At 43.5% G+C, this 26,574-nt stretch overlaps 1 protein-coding gene across 1 annotated transcript; it reads right to left on the bottom strand.

The window, feature by feature from the left end:
* Positions 1-882: 882 nt before the first annotated feature.
* Positions 883-1,809, bottom strand: LOC144768734 (olfactory receptor 5AP2-like). The gene has a single exon (XM_078652619.1). The coding sequence runs from the start codon at positions 1,807-1,809 to the stop codon at positions 883-885; it is 927 nt and encodes a 308-aa protein (XP_078508745.1).
* Between the last annotated feature and the right edge of the window lie 24,765 nt (positions 1,810-26,574).

Here is a 26,574-nt window from a genome sequence, read left to right as displayed (position 1 = left end):
GTTTTGGGAGGGAAGGAAGCTTATACTGAAGACGCTCTTCTCACATGTCAGAAACATTAATCTCACCCACTGCTGTGTATTTAAACATGAGTGTGAGCATCCAGTGGGTGTCCCTGAATTTTTTGGAAACCTGAGGAAGGGTCTTGGAGAAAGTTCACTGGACATTTCTGTGTATACCAAGGATATGAAAGGGCGAAGGGCGAGGCGATGGTACATAAACAGCAATTTCTGAAAAACACTCTCTTTCTTTTATTTTAACATAACAATTCTGCATCTGTTTGCCTTCAAAACTCATAGGAAAAGTCTAGAAAATACTAACATCATTTTAAAATCATCATTGCAATGCTTTTCTCCAGATGATTTGTGTAGTCACATTCTTAATGCTTAGCTAAGACTTAGCTTCAGGGAACAAAAATCACTATTTATTCTCATATACACTTGAGCATATGTTGTGTTTGTTTTATATGCTATAACATTATTTTAGCAATCAGCCTATAAAAAAAGTGAAGCCAACATGTCCTTGAAGCTGTCAGATATTTTCTGATAAATACATTGGGCCCGATTCACAGAACTAACTTAAGACAAAATCCTAAACTTACTACTTTTGGTATTCACAGAAGTTAGGATTTTGTCTTAAGACAGACTTAAGACAGACTTAAGTTAGGATTCTGTCTTAAGTCCGTCTTAAGTCTGTCTTAAGTCTGTCTTAAGACAAAATCCTAACTTCTGTGAATACCAAAAGTAGTAAGTTTAGGATTTTATCTTAAGTTAGTTCTGTGAATCGGGCCCATAGTCCAGAAATATGCCTATTGCATTTTTACCTATATTCACATTTAATGTGATGCACATTTCCAAAAGTACTTAAGAGTAGAATGTATGTCCTTATATTTGGGGCCTTAGTTTTCTCAAGGCCTCTTTGACATCCTTATTCCTCAGGCTATAAATCAGAGGGTTCAGCATTGGAATTATCACTGCGTAAAACACAGATGCCACTTGGTCCTGCTGCATAGCATATTTTGACTGAGGTCTTAAGTACATAAATATAAGAGTACCAAAGCATAAAATGACGCATAAAAAGTGGGAACAGCAAGTAGAAAATGCTGTCCATCGCCTTTCAGAAGATTTGACCTTCAGTATGGTGTAAATTATGTAAGCATAAGAGATAAGTACCAAGGCTAGAGGTCCTAAAATGAGGCCTCCTGTCACAAAAATTAGTAGTGCAACATTAAGAGAGATGTCAGAGCAGGAGAGCTTTAGGAGTGGTGGCACATCACAATAGAAGTGAGCGATTATATTAGAGTCACAGAAAGACAACTTTAGCAGACAAAGGAGGTGAAGCAGAGAATGAGCGAAGCCTGTTACATAGGCTGCGCCCACAAGGTATGCACAAGCTTTTTTGGTCATAATAGTTGTATAAAGCAATGGATTGCATATAGCAACAAACCGGTCATAGGACATGCCTGCTAGTATGAAAACCTCCACACTCCCCATGGCTCCAAATAATAGCATTTGTGTCATACATCCAGAAAATGAAATCGTTTTTTTGCTTGAAAGGACATTTGCCAACATATTGGGTGTGATGACAGTGGAGTAGCAGACATCTACAAAGGACATGTGAGAAAGCAGGAAGTACATGGGAGTGTGCAGATTAGCAGATATCCTAATCAAAGTGATCATACTGATGTTGCTCAGTACTGTGATGACATAGACAAGAAGAAAGAAGACAAAGAGGGGGAGCTGGAGCGCTGGGTCTTCTGTGAGTCCGAGTAAGACGAATTCTGTCACTGAGGTCCTGTTCATTTCATTCATTGGTCTGGATGATGAAGGAAGATAAGAAGAAGATGTAGATGTTATGGGACACTTTATCTGCGGTGGCCTAACAATAATGTAACAGATTAACAAACAGGAGACAATGAATACTGCATGTACCATGACAGCTTTTATGCAGAGAAAACAGTCAAATGCATTGCTTCCATCCACATTTTGGGCCTTATTAAGAGTTTGGTGGTCCTCCTGTGGTACCACCAAGCACGTGGTGTGTCTGTCTGCTGTATTATGAGTGTAATCCATGGGGGCGGGTGCTGCTGTGGCGGTCTCAAGACGGTGGCTCTTAGGAGAGTCTAACATGCAGAGCGAGAGAGCACTGACTGCTAGTTCCTGCATGGTGTGACATGCACCATCTCATGCATGCCACACTAAGCAGAAACGAGGGTGCAATTCCAGGGGGGCACAACATGTCCCCCCTGCTTGCACCCCCAGAGCAAAAAGCAGTAGGGAGCCCTGCTAGGGCCCCTTTCCTTGCCTCTCTGCTACCCTTTTCATGGTGGACTCTCTGCCATGAAATGGGCCATGGGCAGGCAACTCCTAATATACTCAGTGGTGCTGCAGTGGCACTGCCTGCCTATTAGTGCTCCTGACTGCCACGCCACTGCTACAGGTTCCTGGATCCCTGGTGGACACATGGGTCCTATGGTGGTCCGAACACAACATTCCTAATGCTGCGGGCAAAGCCGCAGTGTGTTGGTGGTTGTACCGTCAACGCAAATACAGTGGACCTATGGACTGCAGTACTCATAATAAGGTCCTAAGTCTTTCATGAGAAATGTATGTGAGGGATGAACAAAAGACTCTAAAATTAAATATTAGCTATTTAACATGTTAAATCCAAACAGAATAATACAAGAATCACACACAGAAATTAGCTCATATGATTTACAATGCTGCCCTTGTTTCCCTGAGTGTGCAGAACAGTAGTACTACAATCAAATAATTTGATTCTGAAGAGTTTCAAGCTTGGAAGCAAGAGGTCAGTAAATCTTTGCAGTGCTGAAAGGGAATTGCTTTACATATTAGGGAGTGAGGGGCTTGTCTTTTCTCTGACCATGAGGAAGTGAAGAAATGCCCTATGAGCCTGCCTGTAACATCTGCTGGCCATTGTACTATGTATATTATGTAAAGAGCACAACAGGCAATTGTTTTAATAGCAGCAGTACAATAGGGTAATATTTTATGTCTGCTATTCAACATTTTTATTGATACATTTACTATTTAAGAATTAGTATCATAATTACATTAAAGGTATTCATATAATAAAGAGCAGAATAGGTGTTTAATGTGGAGGTAGGAGAGGATTAACACCCAGTAGGTGAAAACCTCCATTCATATACAGTATGGGGTGATAACTGGGTCAATGGGGTTCATCGTAGGAACTCAAGTTCAGTTTGTTGCACATTTGTAGCAACAGTGAAGTGACCCAAAAAAGTCAAATTTTTCATATAGTCGATCCTCAATATCTGAGCTCACTCTTCTAAAACATGACATGTCTGAGTAGCATTAGGAGAGCAGGGTTTGAGGTCTTCCTGAAGATTGGTTGTGAAGGGTTAGCATTAAAGGCCGAGGTTTAGATTTCAGGTCTCATGGGTACTGCCCATTATGCATTGATTCAAAGGATTCTGTGAAGGGCAGACTATAAAGTTAGAAACATTCTGTGTTTTGGAGTTTGCAGGTGTGGAAAAGTCATCCTTTTGGCCTTGATCAACCCCATTTTTCACTGCTACGTATTTAACTTACTCTGAGTGCGTCCTGGGCTCTGCCTACTAGACCCAGGGCCAGTGCTCTGCTTTAAAGTTATATGACGATTAAGTATAATTACAATTGGCAATGACAGACCCTGCAAGTCTCAAGAAAATAATAAGACACAATCGATTCAAATTACCTTTAAATCCCTAGTACATAATAGGCTAGGGAGGTTTAGAGGCCTAGTAGATTTCCTGCACTGGAGTGGGCACTGCTGTGTTGCCTACTGTCATTTTAAAGGCAGACCTGCTTTGCAGACTGTCTTTTAAAGTAAATTATAAGCAAATTCGACTTTGAATGTAAAGATCCTTCCAAAGTAGTAATCTACCTCATTTTTACATATAAATCATGCCTAAGGTCTCCCCTAGGTGCCTCAGTGGTTAGGTGCGATGTAACTTTAGGAAGGGACATTATGAAAGATGTTTTATAAGCCCTGGTGACGGAAAAACTACCACTTTTGATCCTCCCCTCCCACACTGTCGTAAATGGTTCCATGGTCTATCATTGGAATATTTTATTTTAGTATAAATATTGACAGGAGCAACCAAGATAACAATAAATATCATTCAAGGTATCAGAATGTTAGTTATGATAAATCCCAAGACTTGCCACTGTGCGATTTATAATAACTATTATTTATTTTATTTGTAGGTTTGTAACACGCTCGAATTGACTTCCGAAGGAGTATCTCTGCGCCTGTGACCTAGAGAGCGCTGTCAGCAAGTTCAGAAGGAAATGATTTATGACTGAAACAAAAAGGTCTCAAGTTGTTTCCTGAAACTCAAGTGTTCTGTACATTTCCTAAGTGGCAGGGGTAATCCATTCCACAGGGTGGGACCGACTACGGACAAAGCCCTGCCACCCTGCCTTACTTTTTTGGAAACTGGCACTGTTAAGAGCATCTGGTTACTGGACCTGAGAGATCGCACCGGAGTATAAGGTACAAATTTGTCTGTCCAGTATGTTGGCCCTAATCCATTCAGACTCTTATGGAAAAGGCAGCAGGTCTTGAATATCACCCTTTTCCGAACAGGAAGCCAGTGTAACTTATCCAAGAGTGATTTGGATGGCGTTCTTGGAGGGGCATTTAAAACCAGCCTTGCTGCTGTGTTCTGCACAACTTGGAGTTTGGCTTTAACCCCCTCGTTGGCTGACAGCAAGAGCCCATTGCAATAGTCTAAATGACTAAGAATCGGAGCCTGCACCAAGGTTTTCCTGGTGACATCTGGCAGCAAGGGGAAGACTTTTCGAAGAAGGCCGATCACATGAAAGCAAGTGCCCACCACTACATTGGCATGCTGCTTCAGAGAAAGATCTCGATCCAGGCGTACCCCCAAGTTTTTCACAACCAGTTTGGGCTCAAGATCTTGCGGCCACCAATCTGGGGTCCACAGAATCTTAGCTTCTCCAAAAAGCAGGACCTCTGTCTTCCCAACATTACATTGAAGGCAGTTTGATGACATCCATTTGGCTACTGCCTTCATGCCATTGGAAAAGGAAACCTTCACTTCGTCTGTAAGATGTCTAAAAGGATACAGTAGCTGGGTATCATCCGCGTAAGATACGGGGATGAAACCAAACTTTCTCAGGATATTTTCCAGGGGGGCCACATAGATGTTAAAAAGAGTCGGGCTCAAACAAGAGGCCTGTGGCACCCCCTTGGCAATCTCCATTTCAGCGGAACGAAATGCGCCCATGCTAACCGTTTGGGTCCGGTTAGATAGAAAGCTTTTTAGCCAAGCTAAAGCCGCGTTCTTTAGCCCAATGTCAGCAGATCGTTCGAGTAAGATACTGTGAGAAACAATATCGAACGCTGCTGACAGATCTAGCAGCACCAGAACAACGGAGAAGCCTCTATCTTGATATCTATGGAGATCAGCTATTATTGATAGTAACGCGGTCTCCGTACCATGTTTGGGCCTAAAGCCAAACTGAGAGTGATCCAAGCAATTGGCCTGCTCAAGGAAATTAGATAAGTGCCTATTCACATACTTTTCAGCTAGTTTTCCCATAAAAGGGAGTAGAGTTATCGGTCTTAGATTAGACAGATCAGTCCTTGGAATAGTAGAATGTTTCCTGATAGGTCTAACCGATGCTCTTTTCCATTCTCTAGGCACCTGACCCCTTGCCAATGAAAGGTTCACTATTCTCTGAATGCCTGGGCCCAATATATTCCCAACAATTGGCATTATTCTTGCTGGAATAATGTCCAATGGGCTTCCACTCTTGATTTGATTAATATATGCCTCTACCTCATCTAAAGAGATAGGAGGGAATGTGCTAAGAGAGCATGAAGGGAGAATAGTTGGAGCCTGTGGCATTACCACACCTCCTATGGCCGATAGATTAGCGTCGATGAAGTTATCATAAATCCTGTCAATCTTACTGGTGAAGAACTGTGCTACTTCGTCACATATTTGCTGTGACGTCAGCTCTGGACTTTCACAAGCTGCTGGCTTGACAAAGGACTGCACAATTTGGTACAGCACCCTGGAGGCATTTCCTGCGGATGACAGGAGGGACGCAATGTGAGTCTTGCGTGCCAATCGAATGGCTTTATGGTAAATAGAAAGGGCCGACCAATAAAGATTCCTGTCATCCTCTCTATGGGTTTGTTCTCCATACTTTTTCCAATTTCCTGGCTGCCTGTTTTAAGAAGCGTAAATGCTCCGAAAACCACACTTCCTGCTTCTGAGCAGGGCGTGATTTAAAGGTTTTAATAGGAGCAATTGTATCCACTGCTATCTGCATGGCTTGGTCAAATTTGGCTAGAACACTGTCCACTCCGTCCGTAGAGCAGACAGAGGGCTCAACAAACCTTTCCTGGAAGATGTCCGGAGTGACCTTATGCCATTGTCTCCGTCTGCTAGGTAGTGTCATTATTTGTTTTAAAAATTTCTCTGGCCTAGATGTGCAGAATTCCATAATATAGTGATCTGTCCAGCTCACTTGTATGGGAGGAGAGCAACTAATGTCATTTGGTGTAGTCGAAAAAATGAGGTCCAGGGTATGTCCTGCCAGATGCGTTGGTCCACTGTTGATCTGTGTAAGACCCAGTAGTGCCAAATCAGTCAGTAAGGACTGCGCCTCGCCACATTAAATTATTTCGCTATGAACATTAAAATTTCCAAGGAGTAAAAAATCACTTCCCGGATTAACATGGCTGGCCAGCGCTTCCAGCAATGTGGTGGAGAAGTTGGCGCATGAGCCAGGGGGGCGAAAAACGAATGCCCCTTTACGACTCACTCTGCATGATATTTCGATCTTAAAAATTAGTATTTCCAACTCTGGAGTACTACTTTCCTCTAAAATGGATAGTCGTAACTCATTCCTATACACAATTGCTATGCCTCCACCCATTTTAACTGGGCGATCTAACCTTACTATATGGTAGCCCTGCGGGATCCCTAAGGTGACAGCTGGGACAGTATGGGGCTTTAACCATGTTTCGGTTAGAAAACATAAGTCTGGTTGTATTGATGAGATAAGGTCCCAGACTTCCGCGTGGTGTTTGGGCAGTGATCTTATGTTACACAATATATTCCTATAACCCAATCTCAGATCAGGCCCTGTCTTCCCTATGATAGAATGACATTGTCCATAATCTTTTTCCTCAGCAATAGCCTGAAAGTGGCAAATTCGGCATGAGAACGGGCCTACTGGGGGATGTCCCACCTCCCCTGAACATCCCAACTGAACGGGAGTCCATAAGGTTAATAGTTCTCTTGATGAGTAGCTTACCCGAGGGATGGTAGTCGAGCCAGGGATACCGCATAAAGGGGGCATAGCCCCTAGCCCCGTCCTGTCGCGGACGGGCGCAGACGGGCTACTCTTTGGCTCCTCTTAGGTGACTTCTTAGGCACACCCCTGCGCGCGACCGCTGCGCTCTCAATGTAAGGAAAGGGCTGTTGTGGAAGATAGAGCGCTAACCACTCGTGAGGCGGAAGTGTCTCTGGCTCTGCCTGTCCGCCCTCCGCTCAACTGTGTTAATCACCGAGTCGGACCGAGGCGTGCAGGCGAGTAATCGAGGACAGAGCGTCCCTGAACGTAGGTGTAAGTAAGTGATTTAAAATCGCATTAAACATACAAATTTACTGATATTTAAAATCGTATCCGTTTTATAAAATAAAGCATTAAAATATCACTCCTGCTTCAGCAGTCGAATTCAATTCCTCGAGACTTAACTAAGGACAACGCTAGCTAGCATCTAAAGCGTGTCAGGGAAGACTCTGCCACCGTCCACCCCTTAGCGCCCTATTAAAGAAAATAAGTTATTAAACATTATTTTCAGTAAGAAAAAATCTAACCTTCCAGCTGCTCTGTCCTGATTGGCTAGCCTCTGTTGTCTTAATGTTAAAAACTGTAAAAATAAACCCTGGTGGTTTTGGCCAAGAAAGCCAATGGTAAACTGCACATGTTCAAAGACTTGCGCAACCTTAACAAGAACATATGGATAGACCAGCATCCCCTACCCAACATTACTCAGATGACATCCCCTCTTAAGGGAGTCATCTGCATATCATCAAAACAAATTGCACGCAGAGTCAAGGCATCTTACTGCATCCATTACTCCAGACGGTCTTTTCCAATTTAAGTGCATGTCCTTTGGACTTGCCTCTTCTGTTTTCCAGAGAGTGGTAGAGAGCATGTTCAAAGGTATGCCTGGGCTAAAGGCCTTCCAGGATGGTGTTTTGGTGTATGGGGAGGATCAGGATATACACAACAAAATATTGTGCCAAGTGTTGTCCTTGTTAAGACAGTAAAGACAAGTGTAGACTGAATGTAACCGATGTAGACTATTTGGGGTATATGTTGTCTGAAAGGGTGCAACCCAACACAGTCTAGTTAAGGTCATTGAGGATTTCAGCACTCTTTGTGACAAAGATCAGTTAAGATCGTTCTTGGTGCTCATTGACTTTTATGCCCAGTTTATAGCCAATTGAGCATCCAGGACTTAAAATATTAGATGTCTTCTCAAGAATATTTTTCGGTTTTGTTGGAATGATGCATGCACTAAAGAGTTTGAATTGATCAAACAGGAAGTAGCTCATGCCATTTCCATAAGGTGTTAAGTACGGAAGATCAAACAATAATAATGACTGATGCAGTAAAAAGGGTTTAGGTGCTGTGCTCATGCACTGTAGAGACAGGGACGAGGTAATTGCATTCACTTCTAGGAGTTTCCCTCGCGCTGAGTCCTTGTAGTCAGTGATTCAGCACAAAGCTCTTGCTTGTTGGTGGGGTATCACTAATTTTAAACACTATCTGTATGGCTCAAAATTTGTGGTACCCGTTGACCAAAACCTTTGGTAGAGTTAATTACCACAACGGGTTGGGAAAATCGACCCCCAGAATCGCAATATGGCAGTATAGACTCATTGAACACAATTTCAGCATTGAGCATGTGCCAGCCTAAAGAAATCTCTCAGCAGATTGTCTTTCCCGCCTAACTCCTCATTGCAGTGACGTTGTGGAGGTGAAGGATGAGTAGGATGACTTTGAACTGGTATGCAGTGTAATAGGTCAATCTGAAGATGCCATATCTGAATGAGAGTGAATAGAAGCTTCTGTGAGTAATGAATTTAAGCACGTGTTAAAAACATTAAGCAAGGGATGGTCACATGAGATTAATGAGCAGAGTTATCAGTTGTGAACGGATTGTTGTATAGGTCATCGCTGATAGTGGTGCCTAATACCATGAGAAACAAAGGGCCCGATTCACAGAATGAACTTAAGACTCAATCCTAAACTTAACTACTATTTTGGTATTCACAGAATGCACTTACTACTTTTGGTATTCACAGAAGTTAGGATTTTGTCTTAAGTTTGTCTTAAGACAAACTTAAGACAGATTTAAGACAGACTTAAGACAGACTTAAGACAGACTTAAGACAAAATCCTAACTTCTGTGAATACCAAAAGTAGTAAGTGCATTCTGTGAATACCAAAATAGTAGTAAGTTTAGGATTGAGTCTTAAGTTTATTCTGTGAATCGGGCCCAAAGTATTTACCCTAGCACACGAGGGCCACATATGCATGCATGCCGTGAAAAGGAGGGTAAGAGAGAATTTTTGGTGGCCAGCTTTAGACAGGCAGGTGGAACATTTTGTAAGGAACTATATGGAATATGCGCTTAGTGACAAGTCGGAAGTAACTACTCCCTGTCCTTTCGAGGCCATAGAAGTCCCAGACAAACCTTGGGTTAAGTTAGCTATTGACATAATTGGTCCTATGATCTTATCCGGCAGTATACCTGAGTATGGTATAGTCCTCATGGATTATCATAATCGCTGGCCGGAAATCAAATGAGTAAAACATCTGATTCCACCTCTGTGATTAAATTCTATAAGTCACTATTTGCGAGGGATTGCATACCTGAGCAACTATTAGCCAACAGTAGCTCTCAATTCATTTCTATCCAATGTGAAGAATTTCTACATTATTAGGTTATTAAGCATGTTAAATCATCTTTATATCAACCAAGAAGCAATGGCCTTGTTCGAAGCTTTAACAGGGCCATACAAAATAATGTGCAAGAGTGAGTGGTCTGAATTGTTCAGTTGAAATTGGAAAACTACTGTGGGCTGTTTGCACGACTGCCACTACAGACAGTGGGGTGTCCACTTTCATTCTACTAAGAGGGTGTGTTCCTGCTTCCAAGTTGTTGAGAAGATGGATGGGGGGTAGCGGGTTCATTTTCCCTAGGAAATAAATTGATGAGTTTGGCAAAAGGTTAGTTGAGGCAAAGAATAGATACAATTAAATGCATGTTGATCAAGTTTCCAAGCAGTTGAAGGTCAGTGTTGGTGATATGGTGAGAGTGAAGTGTTCCAGGATCTTACCCAAAGGGGAATCCAAGTTTTCTGCCTTGAAAAGGTTGTGAGTATTAATAATACTGCGGTTAAATTAGATGATGGCAAGTGGTGGAACAAAGGGAAGATTCCTGTGTCTAAGATGGGTATGGGCGTCTATTCTAAGAACTAGATTCAGGTGGGAGATCGTCAGGTAACCAAAGTCATGGGTCGTTGCCTGTCATCCAGACCTATCAAATTGCCTTCCATGTTCTGAGACTCTGTTTGTATGATGTGTTTTGTTATCATATATTTTTTGTGTGATTCCTTCTTCCTATTCAAATGTACTGTGGTCAATTTTGTTCCTTACGTGGCACAGTGTTATGTTGTTATTTTGTAATGTAAAGGAGAAAGACGTGTTGGGTCTTCCGTACATTCTATTGGCATCAGGAGGTTTTGTGCGCCGAGAGAATGCATGGAAGGTTGGGAAGTGCAAGGTTCCATATTGGGGAAGATGATCCATTGGAGGGTGTTTGAGAGGGTTGTGTTGGTGTTTGTGTCGTCCTGCTGACTACCAATAAAGTACCTAAAACTCACCTTGGGAGGGTGTGGCTAGCAGCCAACAAGTATGGCCACAGCCTGAGCGAGCTCCTGCACCCGCGCTGGCTATCCTGCAGCAATCCTGAGCCACTGATACTGAAAAATTGGGTCCGTGAGTGCAGCTGCAGTGGAGACCCGGTAGAGTGTGTGTATGAGGAACCTGAGCCCGGGCGGGGGTTCCGGTGCGACAGGCGGACAGTTGAAGGCGGAACAGAGCGTGGCGGCCTCCTGAGATCTATGAATCGCGCCCGGCACCCTGTAGCTGGAAGGATCGGGTATCCTTACAAAAGCGGGCAGTGAAAAACGGCACAAAATCGAGGGTGAGACAAGTAAGGCAGCATCAGAAGATAACAAAGGTGGTGCGGGGCAGTAGCAGACCTTGTATGACGTGTTTTGCGCCCTGGCGCAGCTGCATCTAATCAATGCCCTGGGTTCCTTTGCCCAGCTAGGCCTCATCTATACTGCGGCAGATACGAGGTTCGGAGAAGGGGCAGCCAATGGTGCAAGGGGCAGAAACTCAAGACAGGGCACAGTCCCGAAACACGGGCCCTGACTGATTACTCTTTTGATGCGCTGGACATTTTGGTGGGGGCCCGGCGATGTTGGAGCGGGTGCTTCGGGGAGGCCCTTCAAAATCGAGACCCCGGCTGCCAGAGGCCTACTAGGCCCCACTTATACTTTGGAATACAGTGTCCCTGGGTGAGGGCACCGACTGGAGGGGGCCTGCATCTGTGGAGGGATAGGAGCACACACTGAAGCCTCAGAGGGGGGCACCGAGACGCCCTCCCCCCCAACGGTGTGATGCATATCCCCTCTCTAAAGGAAGCAAGTTATTGACCTTGGGCAACCACGTCTTGGCGATTGGGCCACTGACAGAGTGCTTCCTGACCTAATACCAGCTTGCTGCCGCAGACTCTAGATCGAATACTGGAGATTTCGGGGTAAGGGATGTTTCTCTGGCTGTTTTTGGATGCAGGGAACCGGGCAGTGAACTGGGGAGTTGAGCTACTCCCATTGGTGATGTTTTGGGGCAGGTACTGAACTATACCTAGGAGAGAAGATTTGGTCGGAGTGCAGTCCCATATATCGCCATGTGTGGTAACCAGACCCAGGGCCGGGCTCACCCCCAAGACATCATCGGCAAGCACACACTGAAGCACCAACAGTATACGTGAGGTTGGAGTGTTGGAGCAGATGACCTGTCTGGGCGACCGTGTGCACCATACTACGATCAAGACAACACGTGAAGGAGGGGACGACAGCTGTGGTCCTTTCCTGGCTCATGGGCTCTGCTGCTGCGGTGATCGCAGGGCAGAGAGAAGTTTGGCTTTGGTGAGAGTTGGTAATAAGGGAGCAAGGGGGAAAACCGACAGGGCAACTGTGAGTCCGTTTCGCTCTCTGGGTAGGGAGTGGGGACTACCCCGAGTCCTTTTGGACTCGTAAATTGACCTGTGCGACGTAATAGTGCACCAATGGCATCAGGAAGAGGACCTAAGGCTAATGCACAGAACAAACTTGCTAAATTCGCCTGGACCAAGGTGGGGAAGGACAGAGGCTCACCTCCAATGGAAAAGGCTGAGGGCAACCTACCCCTGCACAGGGGACAGAACCGACGCTGAGCAACGTAATGGCGGCAATTAACGGAATACGTACATCGCTGGACTCAGTTACCATAGAGGTGTCATTAATCAGAGCAGACTTTCGTAAGATGGATGACAGGGTCAAGGACCTAAAAATCATGACCACAGCGTTGCAAGCAGACACATCCCAGCTTCAACAGCAGGTGGCTGACCTGCAGACCAAACAGGAACGAATGGCTCAACAATTGGATGACTACAAAGGTAGGGCGCGCGACAACAACATAAGAATTTTGGGTCTCCCGGAGCGGGCTGAAGGGCCGGTGGCTGACTTACATGTCAAAGAATTGATAACTTCACATTTACAGCTCAAGACACTTTCGCGCTACTTCTCGATTGAAAGAGCACACAGAGTGCCAGCAGGCAGACCGAGGCCAGGGGCCCCCGAGACCTTTATTCACCTGTGTCTTCAACTATCTGGACAGAGATATGATACTACAGATGGCGAGATCCAGTCCACCTCTAAAGGTCGATAACAGTGAAATTACCTTTTTCCCGGACTTCACAGCGAAAGTACAGGCCCAGCGCCACAGCTTCCAAGCAGTGAAGAAGGAACTACATGAGAGAGAAGTGAAATATGCGATGGTCTTTCTGGCGAAACTGAGAGTAGAGTCAGATGGCAGAATGTGGTTTTTCACATCACCGGAGGAAGCGTGGGATTGGTTGGAGGGATGGAGAAGGTTTGGGGGCCAGAGAAGAGATCATAGCAACTGACCTCGACAGCAAAGGGGGCCCATGGATAAGTCGTCGGGGAATGGCCCAGTGGACAGATGTGAGACGACAAAGGAGCTGGAATAGACTGTGAGGATCCAGGATGCCGGCCGGAAGCTCTGCAGAAGTATTGCTGAGGGGGGCTGTATTTTACTAGGCCTTAGATGCCTCAGTGATTGTTGGTGACTTGATTAATGTCTGTTTACCTGTTTCGCACTTTACTGGGGGAGACCCTCTTGGGACACTTAATAGTTACGGACAAATTAAAATGCGATTGGCGAGATGTAAAGTGAAAAATGTGAGGTGGGGACTGGCTAACCCACACTCTTTCAGAATGTTGGGGAGGAGACAGTCACTCTGCCTAGTTGGGGAGTGGGTAGTTTTGCATCCACGGGCAGGGAAGCAGGGTGGGGGGTGGGGGACGGGAGAGGAATGTTTATTTGTTCATTGTTTTGTTGTTTTGATAGAAATTATCTACAAGGTGTTATATGCCAATTTTCAAACTGGTCAGCCTGCGGAGCAACAATACTAATGTTCAAGGGGTGTTCGTTGACAAATATCCACTACCATCAATCTACTGTATTGTGTGATACATCATGTTATGCGATGGGGACTGATAGAGAACGAGTACTATCTGTTTTATCCTGGAACGTAAAAGTAAGTCCCTCACCCGGTGGGATTACAAACTCCTAGTACGTGCAGAGTATACCACTGGCTCTAGAGGTACCGGGATCTTGGTGAAGAGAAGCACACCTTTGATTGTACTTAAGACATGGGCAGACCCTGGGGGACGATTTGCCTTACTGGAAGCCCAGTGGGAAGGAAGGGCACTTAATGTTGTCTCATTATACTTGCCACCATCACTAGGTAAGACAGCCTTGGTAGACCTCGGCAAAGTACTGACCGCCCTCCCGGAAGGTCCCTTAATTATGGGTGGTGACTATAACATGACAATGAACGAAAGGATAGATAGACACCCACAGAGGCCCGGAACTAGGCCAACTGAACTAAAGGTAGAATTCACCATGGCACTGGGGCTCACAGATGTGGGACGAGAACTACAACCAATTGACCCACAGTACACATATTTCTCTAGCGTCCACAACAGTCTATCCCTATCAACTACTTTCTGACACACACAGCCTCACTGGGCAACTTTAGCAACTTTCAGATCTTGCCCAGAGGTATCTCAGATCACTACCCGGTCAGGATTGAATTCACTTACGGGGAACCTCAGGCACGCACTACGATTGTCCTTAACTCATGGCTGCTGACAATCCCGAATATCAGGGAGGAACTGGGCGCACAAAAAGGGAACTACTTTGAAGAAAGTATAGGATCGGTCGATTCTGCCCAAATTATATGGGAAGCATATAAAGTGGTCCTGAAGGGACAGACCCTGTCCTTAAAAACCAAATATATTAAAAAGAGGCGTCAGATGTTAGTTAAGATAGAAAGTGACCTACACACACTGGGGGAAGACCAAGCATGTAACCCTCCAATGACACACATCACAGATTGACCCTGAAGCAAGACGAGTATAGAATTAAAGCTCGAGAACATATGATGGCTAAACATTGCAACACTCACCATAGACTATACGAACTGGGTGACAGGGCTGGTAGAACCCTGGCGTTGTTGGAAAGGAGAGAGCAGGGTATGAGATGGGTACCAAGATTGCAACTACCGGAGGGACAGATACTAACACACCCCAGGGACATTGCGGAGGCATTTGCAGGTCACCTTGAGAAGATATACGGCGGAAGATTCATGTCAGCTTCTAGTGCACAGCGATATACTGACCCTCTCGGACGTGGACAGAGACACCCTAGAAGGAGACTTGACAGACGAGGAGATCCGACAGGCCATCGGTCGGATTCACTCTAGGAAGGTGATGGGTCCAAATGGTGCCCCCATTGAATTCTTAGAAGTTGTGGCCTCCCAGGTAACCCCGCACTCACGAGACATGTACGAGGAGAGCTATGAGAAGGTTCTGTTACCAGCAGATCAACGTCTATCTACTATTGCGGTTTTCCGTAAGCCTGGAAAACTGGCGGACCGATGTGGCTCCTAAAGGCCAACTTCGCTGATCAACATAAAAGCTAAAATCCTAGTGAAGGTCCTAGCCACGTGTCTCATGACAGTGATTTCATCCCTAGTACATCTTGATCAATCGGGATTCATGCCGTTGAGGAATACAGCCCTTAAACCCTTCCATGCTTATGATGAGGCACAGTGGAGCTGTGCTCATGACAAGCTGAGCTCATCATAACTGCCGCGGCCTTCCCACACGTGGCTAATTCCCCGCCTGTGCGGGCATTCTATTTGAGTGGGCGGAGTCATGATGAGTCCGGATCGTCATGAGCACAGCTCCACTGCGCAGCATGACGCGCTGGACTCATCATGAGTACCGCAGCACCACTCGCTGCCCCTCCCCCACGCACCGCGGGGGAATTACCCTCACGTGGAAGGGGTTAACATATGCCACCTTCATAATGCACTTCCGCGCAGAGGCTTCTTGAAGGAAGACACAGTTATACTGTCTCTGGATGCCTCTATGGCTTTTGATTCCATAGAATAGCCATACTTATTTGTAGTCCTCACCAGGGTGGGATTGAAACCCAAATGTGTTGGTTGGGTGAAACTACTATATACAGATATCCAGGGACAAGTTAGAGTGAACAATTATACGTCTCGCACATTGAGGCTACGGAGGGGACACAATGATAAGAGGCTTGCGATGGACGAGAGGCCATGAGGATTGAATATCCCTGTACGCAGATGACATACTATTATATCTCGCCTCCCCCAATAAATCGCGCAGGTCTTAACATATTTACAAATTTTGGGAAATACTCTGGATACGCGATCAATTGGGGCGAATAATTGTTGTTCATACTTCAGGGGCAGATCCCCCGTCCTCCTACAGATTGTCCTATAGAAATAGCCAAGGAGGGATTCCGGTATTTGGGAGTTTTCATTACGTCAGACACCGCCCTTTTCCACAATCTTAACTTGGCACCCAGATTGGCTGGGTTGAGATCAGATGTGAAATACTGGAGGTCATTACCTTTGTCTTTGGTGGGCCGAGCTGCCCTTTTTAAAATGTTGGCGCTTCCGCGTTTTCTATATATTCCTCAAAACTGCCCAGGTTGCGTTCCAGATACTTACATCGCAGCAGTAGAGGGTGAGTTTCGTGCATTGCTATGCAATGGTAAGGCCCCTAGAGTGGCACTGAAAAAACTGACCAAAAGTTGGTATGATGGGGGCTTAGTGTTACCAGACCTTAAGCTTTATTATTGGGCCTCACAGTTAGTGGTGGTGAATCACTGGAGGTACCAACCGCCCACATGCCTGGCTTATGCCTTGGATAGATATCAGATGGACCGTTCCGGGTACTTGGGGGCCTTGTACACATATACTAGGAAAAATAAATATGTTGGACCTACTTCTCACACAATAGAGGTCTGGTGCCAGGCAAATTCTAGGCTAGACTGGGCTCAAACTCTTACCAGGGTAACACCACTATGGTACACCCCAAGATTAGGCATGCTCTGTTATCAACCATGGTTTGACAAATAGGACATGATAGGGATCTCAGTAGTAAGGGGTCTGATTAGGAAGGGTTTGATCATCAAATTTGAAGAGCTCCAGAAGCAAAACCAAATGGCAGGAGGGGAGATATTTCATCACGTGCAAATAAGACATGCCCTACAAGCAGTGTTGTATGGTATTTTAGGATCCAAGCAAATTTTCACGATTCATGCCCTTATATAGGAAAAATTCACATTGCCCTAATATAGGCATAGAAATCATGCCCTTATTTAGACATAGCCCATGCAGTCCAAATACAGACATGGCTACTTCCACCCGTGCCAAAATGTCACAACGATTTCTGGGCAAATCGACTTAAGCAGTCAGGGACCTCCCCTTGCCTGAATTTACAAAGAACTATTATTCCCTTGGGGTTCTTTACTGATGTTATTATGCCCGACTATATTTATACCTTGAATAGGCACCTTCAAGGTATAAATATGCCTTCACTTGCTCTAGCAAGACACGGTGGTTTGGAGCAGTTCAACTATCTACTTGCCCGACGCAGGTCGCTACAGCAAGTGTCGAAGGAAGCCGACCCTCCAGCTGACGCACTGATTGAGAATCTGTCCTTTCTATCTCCGAGAACCCAGCTCCAATGTTTCCAAGCTCCCCTCGTGGGTTGTTGGGAAATCGAGGCCAGAGACAGAGATAACAGACCTCCTTCATTCTAAACTATAGTATGGAGATGATTAGACCCTAGGAGAAATCTTGAATAGATTCTTCGCAAAGAAAAAATAAAACCTATGCTACACAAATACTTACTCCCTCCCGGGTACTAGACTTACGTTAGGTACATTGGGGTAGGCGTATTTTAGAAGCACCAGTTGAGTACTTTTAGCCATTGTTATTTGTATATGTACTTTTATATGGTTTAAAAACCCTACAATGCTTTTACTGTATTATTTTATAATTCTATTCTCGCTGTACACAATTATAAATTGTAGCAGTTCACTTTACTTGCATGAGAAAGAAGACTGTTCAATAAACCCCTTTTATTGAAAAATGCCCGTCTCTCTATTTCTATGCACCTCTGTTGAAACAAGGCATGCAAGATTGACTGAGTGAAATACTTATCTATTGTTTCCACGACTCTAGAGATATATTTCTTATTCTTGGGAAACAAAGTTGTCATGTTTATGCGGTTATCAGAAACTAATCCCTTTTTGTGAATTGGAGAAAGCTTCTAGTGACCTCTGAGCTAGCTGGCACTCACAATTAAGTTTAGTATATTCGATAGAGACCTAGTAGACATAAGTCCTACATCAAATCTATAGGATATATTATTCCAATGCGCAGAGCCTATTGGGAATATAGGAACTACACTACATGGCGCCCAACGTTAGGTAAGGCACTAATTTAATGCTAGATACTAGAGTAACTCAGTCGTGCTTTTCACAGAGACCCCTTTTTTTCTCGTAAAATACTCCAATAGACGTCTGGAGTGGGTAAAAGGATCAAATATCCGCCATAACTGAGTAGGACGAAAATCCTATGTATTCGTTTTTGACTTATTCAACGTTGAAGGATACAGTGTTCCAAAATATTGTGCACCTTATCTTTGTTTCCTTGAAACTTGCTCTGCAAACTTTCATTAAACATTGTCGAATAACGACGGCAATATTGCAACCAGTGGAGCTGCAGCGACTGCCACCCAACCTGGCTTAGACGTTATAGGTTTCCAACAGGACGACCCGGATGCTATAATCATCCTGGAAAACTTAAGGAAAACCATCACTATAAAGGTTATAACAAATGGTCTATCACCAAGAGGTGGTAGGGCAATTTTTGTCATAGAGGCACATGAATATCGGCAGACAGAGGTATTCTATTCATGGATTTTCTTCCCTGAAGCAAAATCCAGTATCACACATGTTTCACGTCTACAAAGTAGAGGAACATCCAACGGAATACACTCCTTTTGAGGATGTTGAAATTACACTAACATACCAAGAGCATGCACTCTGGTTTAAAGGCGCTGTACAACATCAAAATCGGTCCATTAGGTAGACCAGGAGCATTATGACCGGTACTAGCCAGCTATGCACCACATCCTGACGTTGAAGAAATGACGGATGCGGAACTATTAGTTGAACTAAAACAACTAATCACAATCCATAGACAATTGGTTCAATATGTCATGCGGACTCTAGCAGTCAAACCTCCTATAAGGATTCCACAACAACCCCCTTACCAGGGGAACACAAATAAAATCACACTACACTCTATACAATCAGTCATTGGTATATTGCCCGCAAAAAGGGAACAAATTCCATTCTGAATAGCTAAAAAAATTACTGAAATAGAGGCAGTATTTCCCGATACTACCCCTCATGAGAAACACAGAATTCTAACAATCTGTTTACCAATGGGGTTCACACCACACCTGGAGAACTGTGACACTTGGGGTACAGTCTTTGATGCAATCTACATAAAAACACATGGTGTTCCGTCTATGGCGGTAATACCAGCAGTCCTTAAACAGATTCAAAATGAATATGGGGCAGAGCCTGCTTTAAATATTGGTATGAAACTACTGATAGATTTCAAACAGGTCTCAGCTATACTATTAGCTAATATTAAAGGTGAGGCAGCATCTGTGGCAATCCGCCAAAAATTAAGAGAATTTGATGTAATTGAGCAACCATATGAACTGGCCAGAATAATTGAAAAATCCTATGAAGAACTAGGTAAAGATAGATTGGGTGGGAAACCAGTTAAGCCCCAAATAACTGAAAGTCCTGAAAAGGTCTTTAGTAAAAAACACTCTCCCTGTTCCTAAAAAGAAGTGGGAGAACACTAAGCAAACTTCTAAAGAGAAGCGTCCCCAATCGCGAGGTAGGTCTCCTCAAAAGGAGCCCTCTGAAAAGAGGTATAACCTCAGGAACAGGGATAATTTGAGAAAACCTGATAGATATCAAGATACTAATACACGTTCCTCTCATACCTTTCAGACTTCCTCACAGAAATCGGAAAGAAGAGGACGGTCAAAACACTGGAAGAACGCGTGAAGTCCAAAGACGATCAACACGTTCCAAAAAATAAGAAAAGCCAATTCACCAAAAAGAAGGTAGCAGGCCTAAAAATCAGACATGCCGAGGATCTTGAGGACACAACTCAAGAATGGGGAATGGGCCCAGAAAATGCTGGACTGTGCAGCAGAAGTCACCATAGCTCGAAAGATCTTGAAGGATCATCTGGAGACAGTGGACTTGAATGAGTACATCCAAGTTGAAACAGCTGATACCAGGGTTAGTGTACCCCATAAGTTATATGAAGTAACGCTCCGGATGGAGGGGGACATATCTAGGAAAATAGGAGCTCTCTTTTGGGAGAAGCTCTCTAAGGGTTATGACATTCTTCTAGCTGAAAAAGACTTTCCAACTAATTTCGCCAGGGAGTGCCACATGGCGAAGACATCATTATGCCAACCTTCTCCAATCACATTCCAATTACTTTAAAATACACATATGCAAGAAAATGGGCTGCAGCCCAGGCTCCAGCATTATATCAAAATCATGTAGGATGTAATGAGAATTCCCCTCACCATAAAATCCAGTTAAAAACTCAAACAACTGCACAAAGGCAGTACCCAGTTAAGCAAGAAGCTAAATAACAGGCCAGGGAGATTTTAGATCAACTTGAATATCAAAGGGTGATTGAAACATGCACCCCATCAATGAACAATCCTTTGTTTCCTGTCTCCAAACCAGACTATACATATGGTCTAGTTTTGGATTACAGACATTTAAACTCTTGTTGCAAAACCTTTGCAGTACAAAATGCACACAGTGCAGCACTAATGAATAACATTGTGCGTAAAAAATATAAAACCACATCAGATATTTCTTACGGTTTCTTCTGTCAAAACATTGCACCTGAAAGCAGGTACTTGACCGCTTTCTCAATTATGGGGACACATTGTCACTTCTGTCGTCTCCCCTAGGGATTCAAGCATAGTCCAGGGTTATTTTCAGCTAGAGTAACAGAGTTACTACAAAGATATGATGATGAGGCATTATCTTATGTCGATGACGTCTATCTAACAGACGATGACTTGGACAGGCACTTGCACAGAGTGAATACCATTATACAAGGATTCGACTGTGAAGGATATAAATTCAACTTTAAGAAATCAAGAATTGCCCACCTCAACGTCCTTTTTCTAGGATACGAGTTATCAAGTGAAGGCAAAAACATGGCAGCCTAATTTTTAGAAAAGTGTGCGCTGCTCCAAACTCCAAAAACCCAGAAAAAGTTACAGTCAATTATAGGTTTCCTAATTTTCGGAAGAACATACATTCTAAACTACGCAGAAAGTGTTAAACCTCTCTATGAATTAATCAAACCTGATTTCAAAACAACTAATTAGACTCAGAAACATACTGAAATTTTGCGTTCAGTGCAAACAGACATGTTAGCAACAACACATTTACAGACATGCATAAACGTACGCAACCTTGTAATCCGAATCATCCCAGGAAGATGCGGATTCACATACTTAACCTTTAATGAAGGTGAAAAAGTACCAATAGCTTATAAATCATACTTGTACATACAAGCTGAAATGAAATTCACTTCTACAGAAGAAATTCTGACAGCGGTTCAAACTGCAGTAGCAAAAGAGAGAGTCCTCGCACAGAAAAAACGCATGATGGTCGATATGCCTGTACCCGCCTTAGAGGCAGTGACAAAAGCAAGCATTCCAAATGCAAAGGCTTTACAGCTAAGATGGATACAATGGGTTGATTCTCTTGCTGCAACAGACGTTGAATACGTTTTTGACCCTTATTTCAAAACTCAAGCCTAAATCTAACAAAAACACCAAAGATGCCAATATTGGTACACAATTCTTGCCTTACAAACCTTTATCGACTCCTCTGAAACCATTATTTATAGACTTTGGTAAAAGATCGATCTCTGATTTGGTCCAAATTCGCCCCTTATTATATTGGGTCAGGCTTAGAAGGACCCCCGAACTTTTTAATTATGCATTAGTATTAGACGAGCTAATCAGTTTGAATGTAGCTAACAAAATTAAATGGCTCAACAATTTAAAGAAGTTGACGGTATCTATAGGTCATGGGGATTGTTGGTCCTCTCAAACTCCCCCGCCAAAACAAACTGTCAAAAAACTTTATTGGGATTGGATTGTGGCAAATGAATTAAAGAACCCAAATCGGGGTCCCTTGACACATATCTTTCTTGACCACACACCCCTTAGAAAGCTAGAGCCATTTTTGGACTTTATCCAGACCCCCCGTGACAGATCCTTGTTTTTGAAACTAAGATATGGTACTTTACCCCTTAATTCATTTAAGGAAGGGTGGAAGGGAAGGAGAGAAACTGACCAAAAATTTCCAGGTTGCACCTGCCCGAAAGAATCTTTGGGCCATTTTCTGTTTGCATGTGTTGCATATAAACAGACGAGAGCAAAATGGTTGAAACCTGTTTGTAGGGAGCTTGGAGTTAGGGACCATAGAACAGCAATGCGTGTTATTTTAACTAACGCTTCTTCCATGTATATTGTTTGTGGGGTAGCCAAATATGTGGCGAATGCTTGGTTTATCAGGTCGAAATTGCTACTCAATGTTTGATTATTTCCCCCAAGTAAAGAACCTCTATTATGTCTTTTAAACGTTTTAAGGATCTGTAATACTTGTAATATTGTCTTAAGTATTTTTTTGCATGTAGTACACTGTACTTTTATAAAACATTTTTTCGAATAAAGTATTACAATCGATGGATACAATGGTTTGATTCTCTTGCTGCAACAGACGTTGAAAACGTTTTTGACCCTTATTTCAAAACTCAAGCCTAAATCTAACAAAAACACCAAAGATGCCAATATTGGTACACAATTCTTGCCTTACAAACCTGAGCATTGAAATGAAACAATGCTACCAAAAAAACTCTTTTTCTGTTTGACTTAATCAAAATTTATTGTAAGCTTTACATCAATAAATCACTCACAAAATACAAAATCTTTAAAAATTCTGAACATTACCAAGTTCCCCCACACCCACATACTTTCTTATGGTACATCTGTTCACCCATTAAAACTTTTCTTCATGTACCCCTCTCTGCCACCCACATCTATTCAGTCATCCATTCAGTCATCCATTACTTCCGAATCCCTCTCATGCCAGCACATCTTTAGATGTCTTTAGGCTAGTGTTTGTGGTTAGGACATCAGAATAGGTTATTTTGTAGAGGCCAACCATTTTCTTGGTGATGTGCTGTTCATTTAATCAGTTGATTTCATGTCAGATATTGTTTCAGGAGGGATGCGATTATTTTTATATTGTTGTCAAAGACGTTTGTGAATTTTTCTAAGGTGTTTTTTATTTCCTGGATGACCAGGGAACCTATGGCCAGGTGAGATCCTTCCCAATCCCAACATTTTCCTTAGGTATCGTATGCTTTCATCTTTACTTATCCCGAGTTTTATTTATATTTTTTTTAAGGAGGGTATTTTGTCTGCCTCTTTCAGCATGCATATCTTCAGGGGGGTCAGAAAGAGTTTGGGCTTTTTATTGCCTAGCATCAAAAGTAGTTTTGCAGAGATCTTTTTTTCAGGGTAAAAATGGTTAACATTATTGAAGTTGCTGATCCAGGACATATGTTGTTTAAATTGACCCTCTCATGATGTCTAGTATGGAAGATTCAAAAGTATTTAGAGGTGGTTCGACCAGTCCATAGGTCGGAGTGAGCCTGTCTTGACTATTCCTCTTTTCAAAATTATCATGGGCAGTATTTTGCCTTTGATATTATATTAGTAGAGCTTTTGCATAATTGTTTATGGTCATTTTGGAATCATTTAGGTCCCCCAAGAGCAGTTGTAAATGACTGGAATGGCAGTGGAGGACTACTTACTGTGAGGTGGCCAAGACCACCTATAGAAATGCCTTGAAACAAGTGCACAGCCTGATAAGGGTAGCTAGGACGTATTATCTATCTGGCTGCATTTACAAGGCTATTTAAGGTGGTCAACTCCTTCCTCAAGCCTAGAGTGGTAGAGATCGATGTGAAACTTTCCCTCTCGCTGTGCGAAAGTGTCTCCATCTTCTTTGACAATAAAATTCAGGAAGTGTATAAATCATTCTCAATCACACTGGAAACAGTGACATATGACAGTAGGGAAGGATTTCGAGTGCCGTCACTTACAGATTTTGCCCCTATTTCCCAGCAGGAAGTGCTGCCAGAAATTTTGAGGTGTAAATCGGGGGTACCTGATGACCACCGCCCCCCAAACTTTGGAAAGTGATGGCACATTCTCTAAAGCACTGGAAAAACTGGTGCAGCGTCAACTGTCCAACTTTATTGAGAGTAAGGGCCTTTTACACAATACTCAATCTGGCTTTAGGTTGGGTTTCAGTACAGAGACAACCCTTTTGGAGGTGGCTGAGTCGGTAAGACCGGCGGTGGATTCAGGGGCATCCGCGATATTGGTGCTTCTGGATCTATCAGTGGCATTTGACATGGTCGACCACACCTCTCTGTCAAGGAGACTGAAGTAAATGGGCATTGAGAGTACAGCACTTGCATCGCTGAACTCCTACTTCAATAATCACTCACAGAGGGTTGCGCTGCAACCCTTTGTGTCCAAGTCAAAATGACTCTGGTGTGGAGTCCTGCAGGGATTAGCGATGAGCCTACTACTGGGTAATTTGTATCTGGCTCCTCTGTTCTCTATGATTGCCAACTGGGGGATAAAAGCGATTTCATACTCCGATGATACCCAGTTGGTCTTGACTTTTAAAGAAGAGACCGAGGTCACCTTTGAGAGTTTCAAGGGATGTTTGAGAGATATCACGCTGTGGATGAACAACCGAAAAACTTAAGCTCAACGCAGGAAAGGCAGATGTGATGTTCTTCATGAAAGAGCCACCTCCAACACCGGATCCCTGGTGGCCAACAGAAATGGGTCCTCCCCCATTCCCTGCAGACTGTTTAAAAAAGCTGAGTGTGAAGTGGAAGGCTGAGTTGAAGACATTTTTGCATTTGCTGCCAGAGGAGTGCTGAAAAATCACAGTCTATGCCTTAATGACATCCAGGCTGGACTATGTAAACAGCCTTTATCTGGGCCTGCCAAAGAACCTAATTAAATGCCTGCAGAAAATGGAGCTGCGAGACTGACTTCCGCAATATAAATACAGAGCCCCTTTTTAGGAAATGGTTAAGACTCAGCTCTTTAGGGCAGATTAATGGGCCTGGGGCGTGACTTTTTGGTTATCCATCGATGCACTGCCGATCACTTTAGCGCCGGGACACCTCTGTTTGAGGTAGCTGTCGCGCTTTATAAGTCTCTATATTATTCTTATTATTGTTATTGACTGTGACTTTTTCAAGGAGGTTTCTGTAGAGTTTAGGTTGATCTGCACAGTGGAGACTGAAGTCCCTAGAATGATGTATGTTGCAGTAGATCTGACATTCCTACATTTGATTATATCATTGATCCAGAGGAGAATTTCTCCTGGTGGAGGGTTGATAGTGTGCAATGCTCTGGGTATTATTTTAGAGGGATTTTCTTCCGCAGACAAGGATTGAAAGGTTTAGAGAGTTTCAATGTATTGAAGATTTGTAGATAACTGCCCCTCTACCCCCAAGTTTAAACTTCTCAATCAAGGCAGCAACTTGATAGCATGGTGGGATGTGCAGGTCTAGAGAAAATTGGGATAAGGTGGTTAGTCACATTTAATTTATAAACAGTATATCTACAATGTGTGATTCAGTCATAGCCAAAATTCTTAGACAGTGCTTGGACACTGGTAAGCAATTGTGCAGAACAGACCTGGGATGGAGGTTTCCTTCTTGGAGACTGTGGTCATTTCAATTATGACTGAAATTAAATTATTACCATTCATGGTGTATTTGTTGATTCAGGTGGGTATGGCATCTCTTTCTAGACGTGTTTGGGATGTTGGTAGTTGTTTAAGGGGGTATGGGTGCATATTAGTGTTGTAGGAAGGTACCAGATCATTAATGGAGCTATTGGGTACAACTTTAGACTTTTTCCTAGGGCACTTTTCCTCATTAGTGTAACAAATATAAACATGACAATTTGAAAGGGTATCATTGTAGTGAGGAATATAACTGGTAGGGTGGTGAGAAACATTGCTGGTACAATGCTCTTTGGTCAAACAAGATGGTCAAGGTTGAAGTTGTGACCTAACTCTGTGTTTAAGTGTAGGGTCTGGACCAGGAGTAAGAGTGAATATGAAAAGTATGTCAATTCAGTGCAGAGCAAGTGAAGCAACTCATGTAATAATTTTGTTAACACTATAAGGGTGTGTCTCCCAATGTTTTCGCTAAATCAGAAGCAGCACACATAGCCAACGTTGCAAGCAGCACAATCCGAAATCCTTGTCCTTTAGAGACAGCAATCAACCTGTAAGCAGACAGATCATCACCATATATTTTCACCCCCTGCTGACATCAGGAGACATTTCTCCCAGGCTGAAAGACATACCTCCCTGGATGGCTGGTTGGAGCTCACACAGCACTACAATACAAATGTTTCTATAGAAGTTTCAAATACCATCACTTCTACACAGGAGCATACCCCTTAAGGTGTCACATCTCTCTTACCTTACTCTGAGGTTTGGATAAGGAATGATAGGGGTAACCTTTCATGTCAACCTTACCAGCATCCTCCAGAGTGT

The sequence above is a fragment of the Lissotriton helveticus genome, chromosome 1_1 (assembly GCF_964261635.1).
Source record: "Lissotriton helveticus chromosome 1_1, aLisHel1.1, whole genome shotgun sequence".
In the NCBI taxonomy this organism is placed as follows: Eukaryota; Metazoa; Chordata; class Amphibia; order Caudata; family Salamandridae; genus Lissotriton; species Lissotriton helveticus.
This window is presented reverse-complemented; position numbering and strand designations above follow the sequence as displayed.

What these genes read in the sequence shown, in the direction of transcription:
- LOC144768734 (XM_078652619.1), bottom strand. Translation starts at nt 1,809, where the DNA reads ATGAATGAAATGAACAGGACCTCAGTGACAGAATTCGTCTTACTCGGA.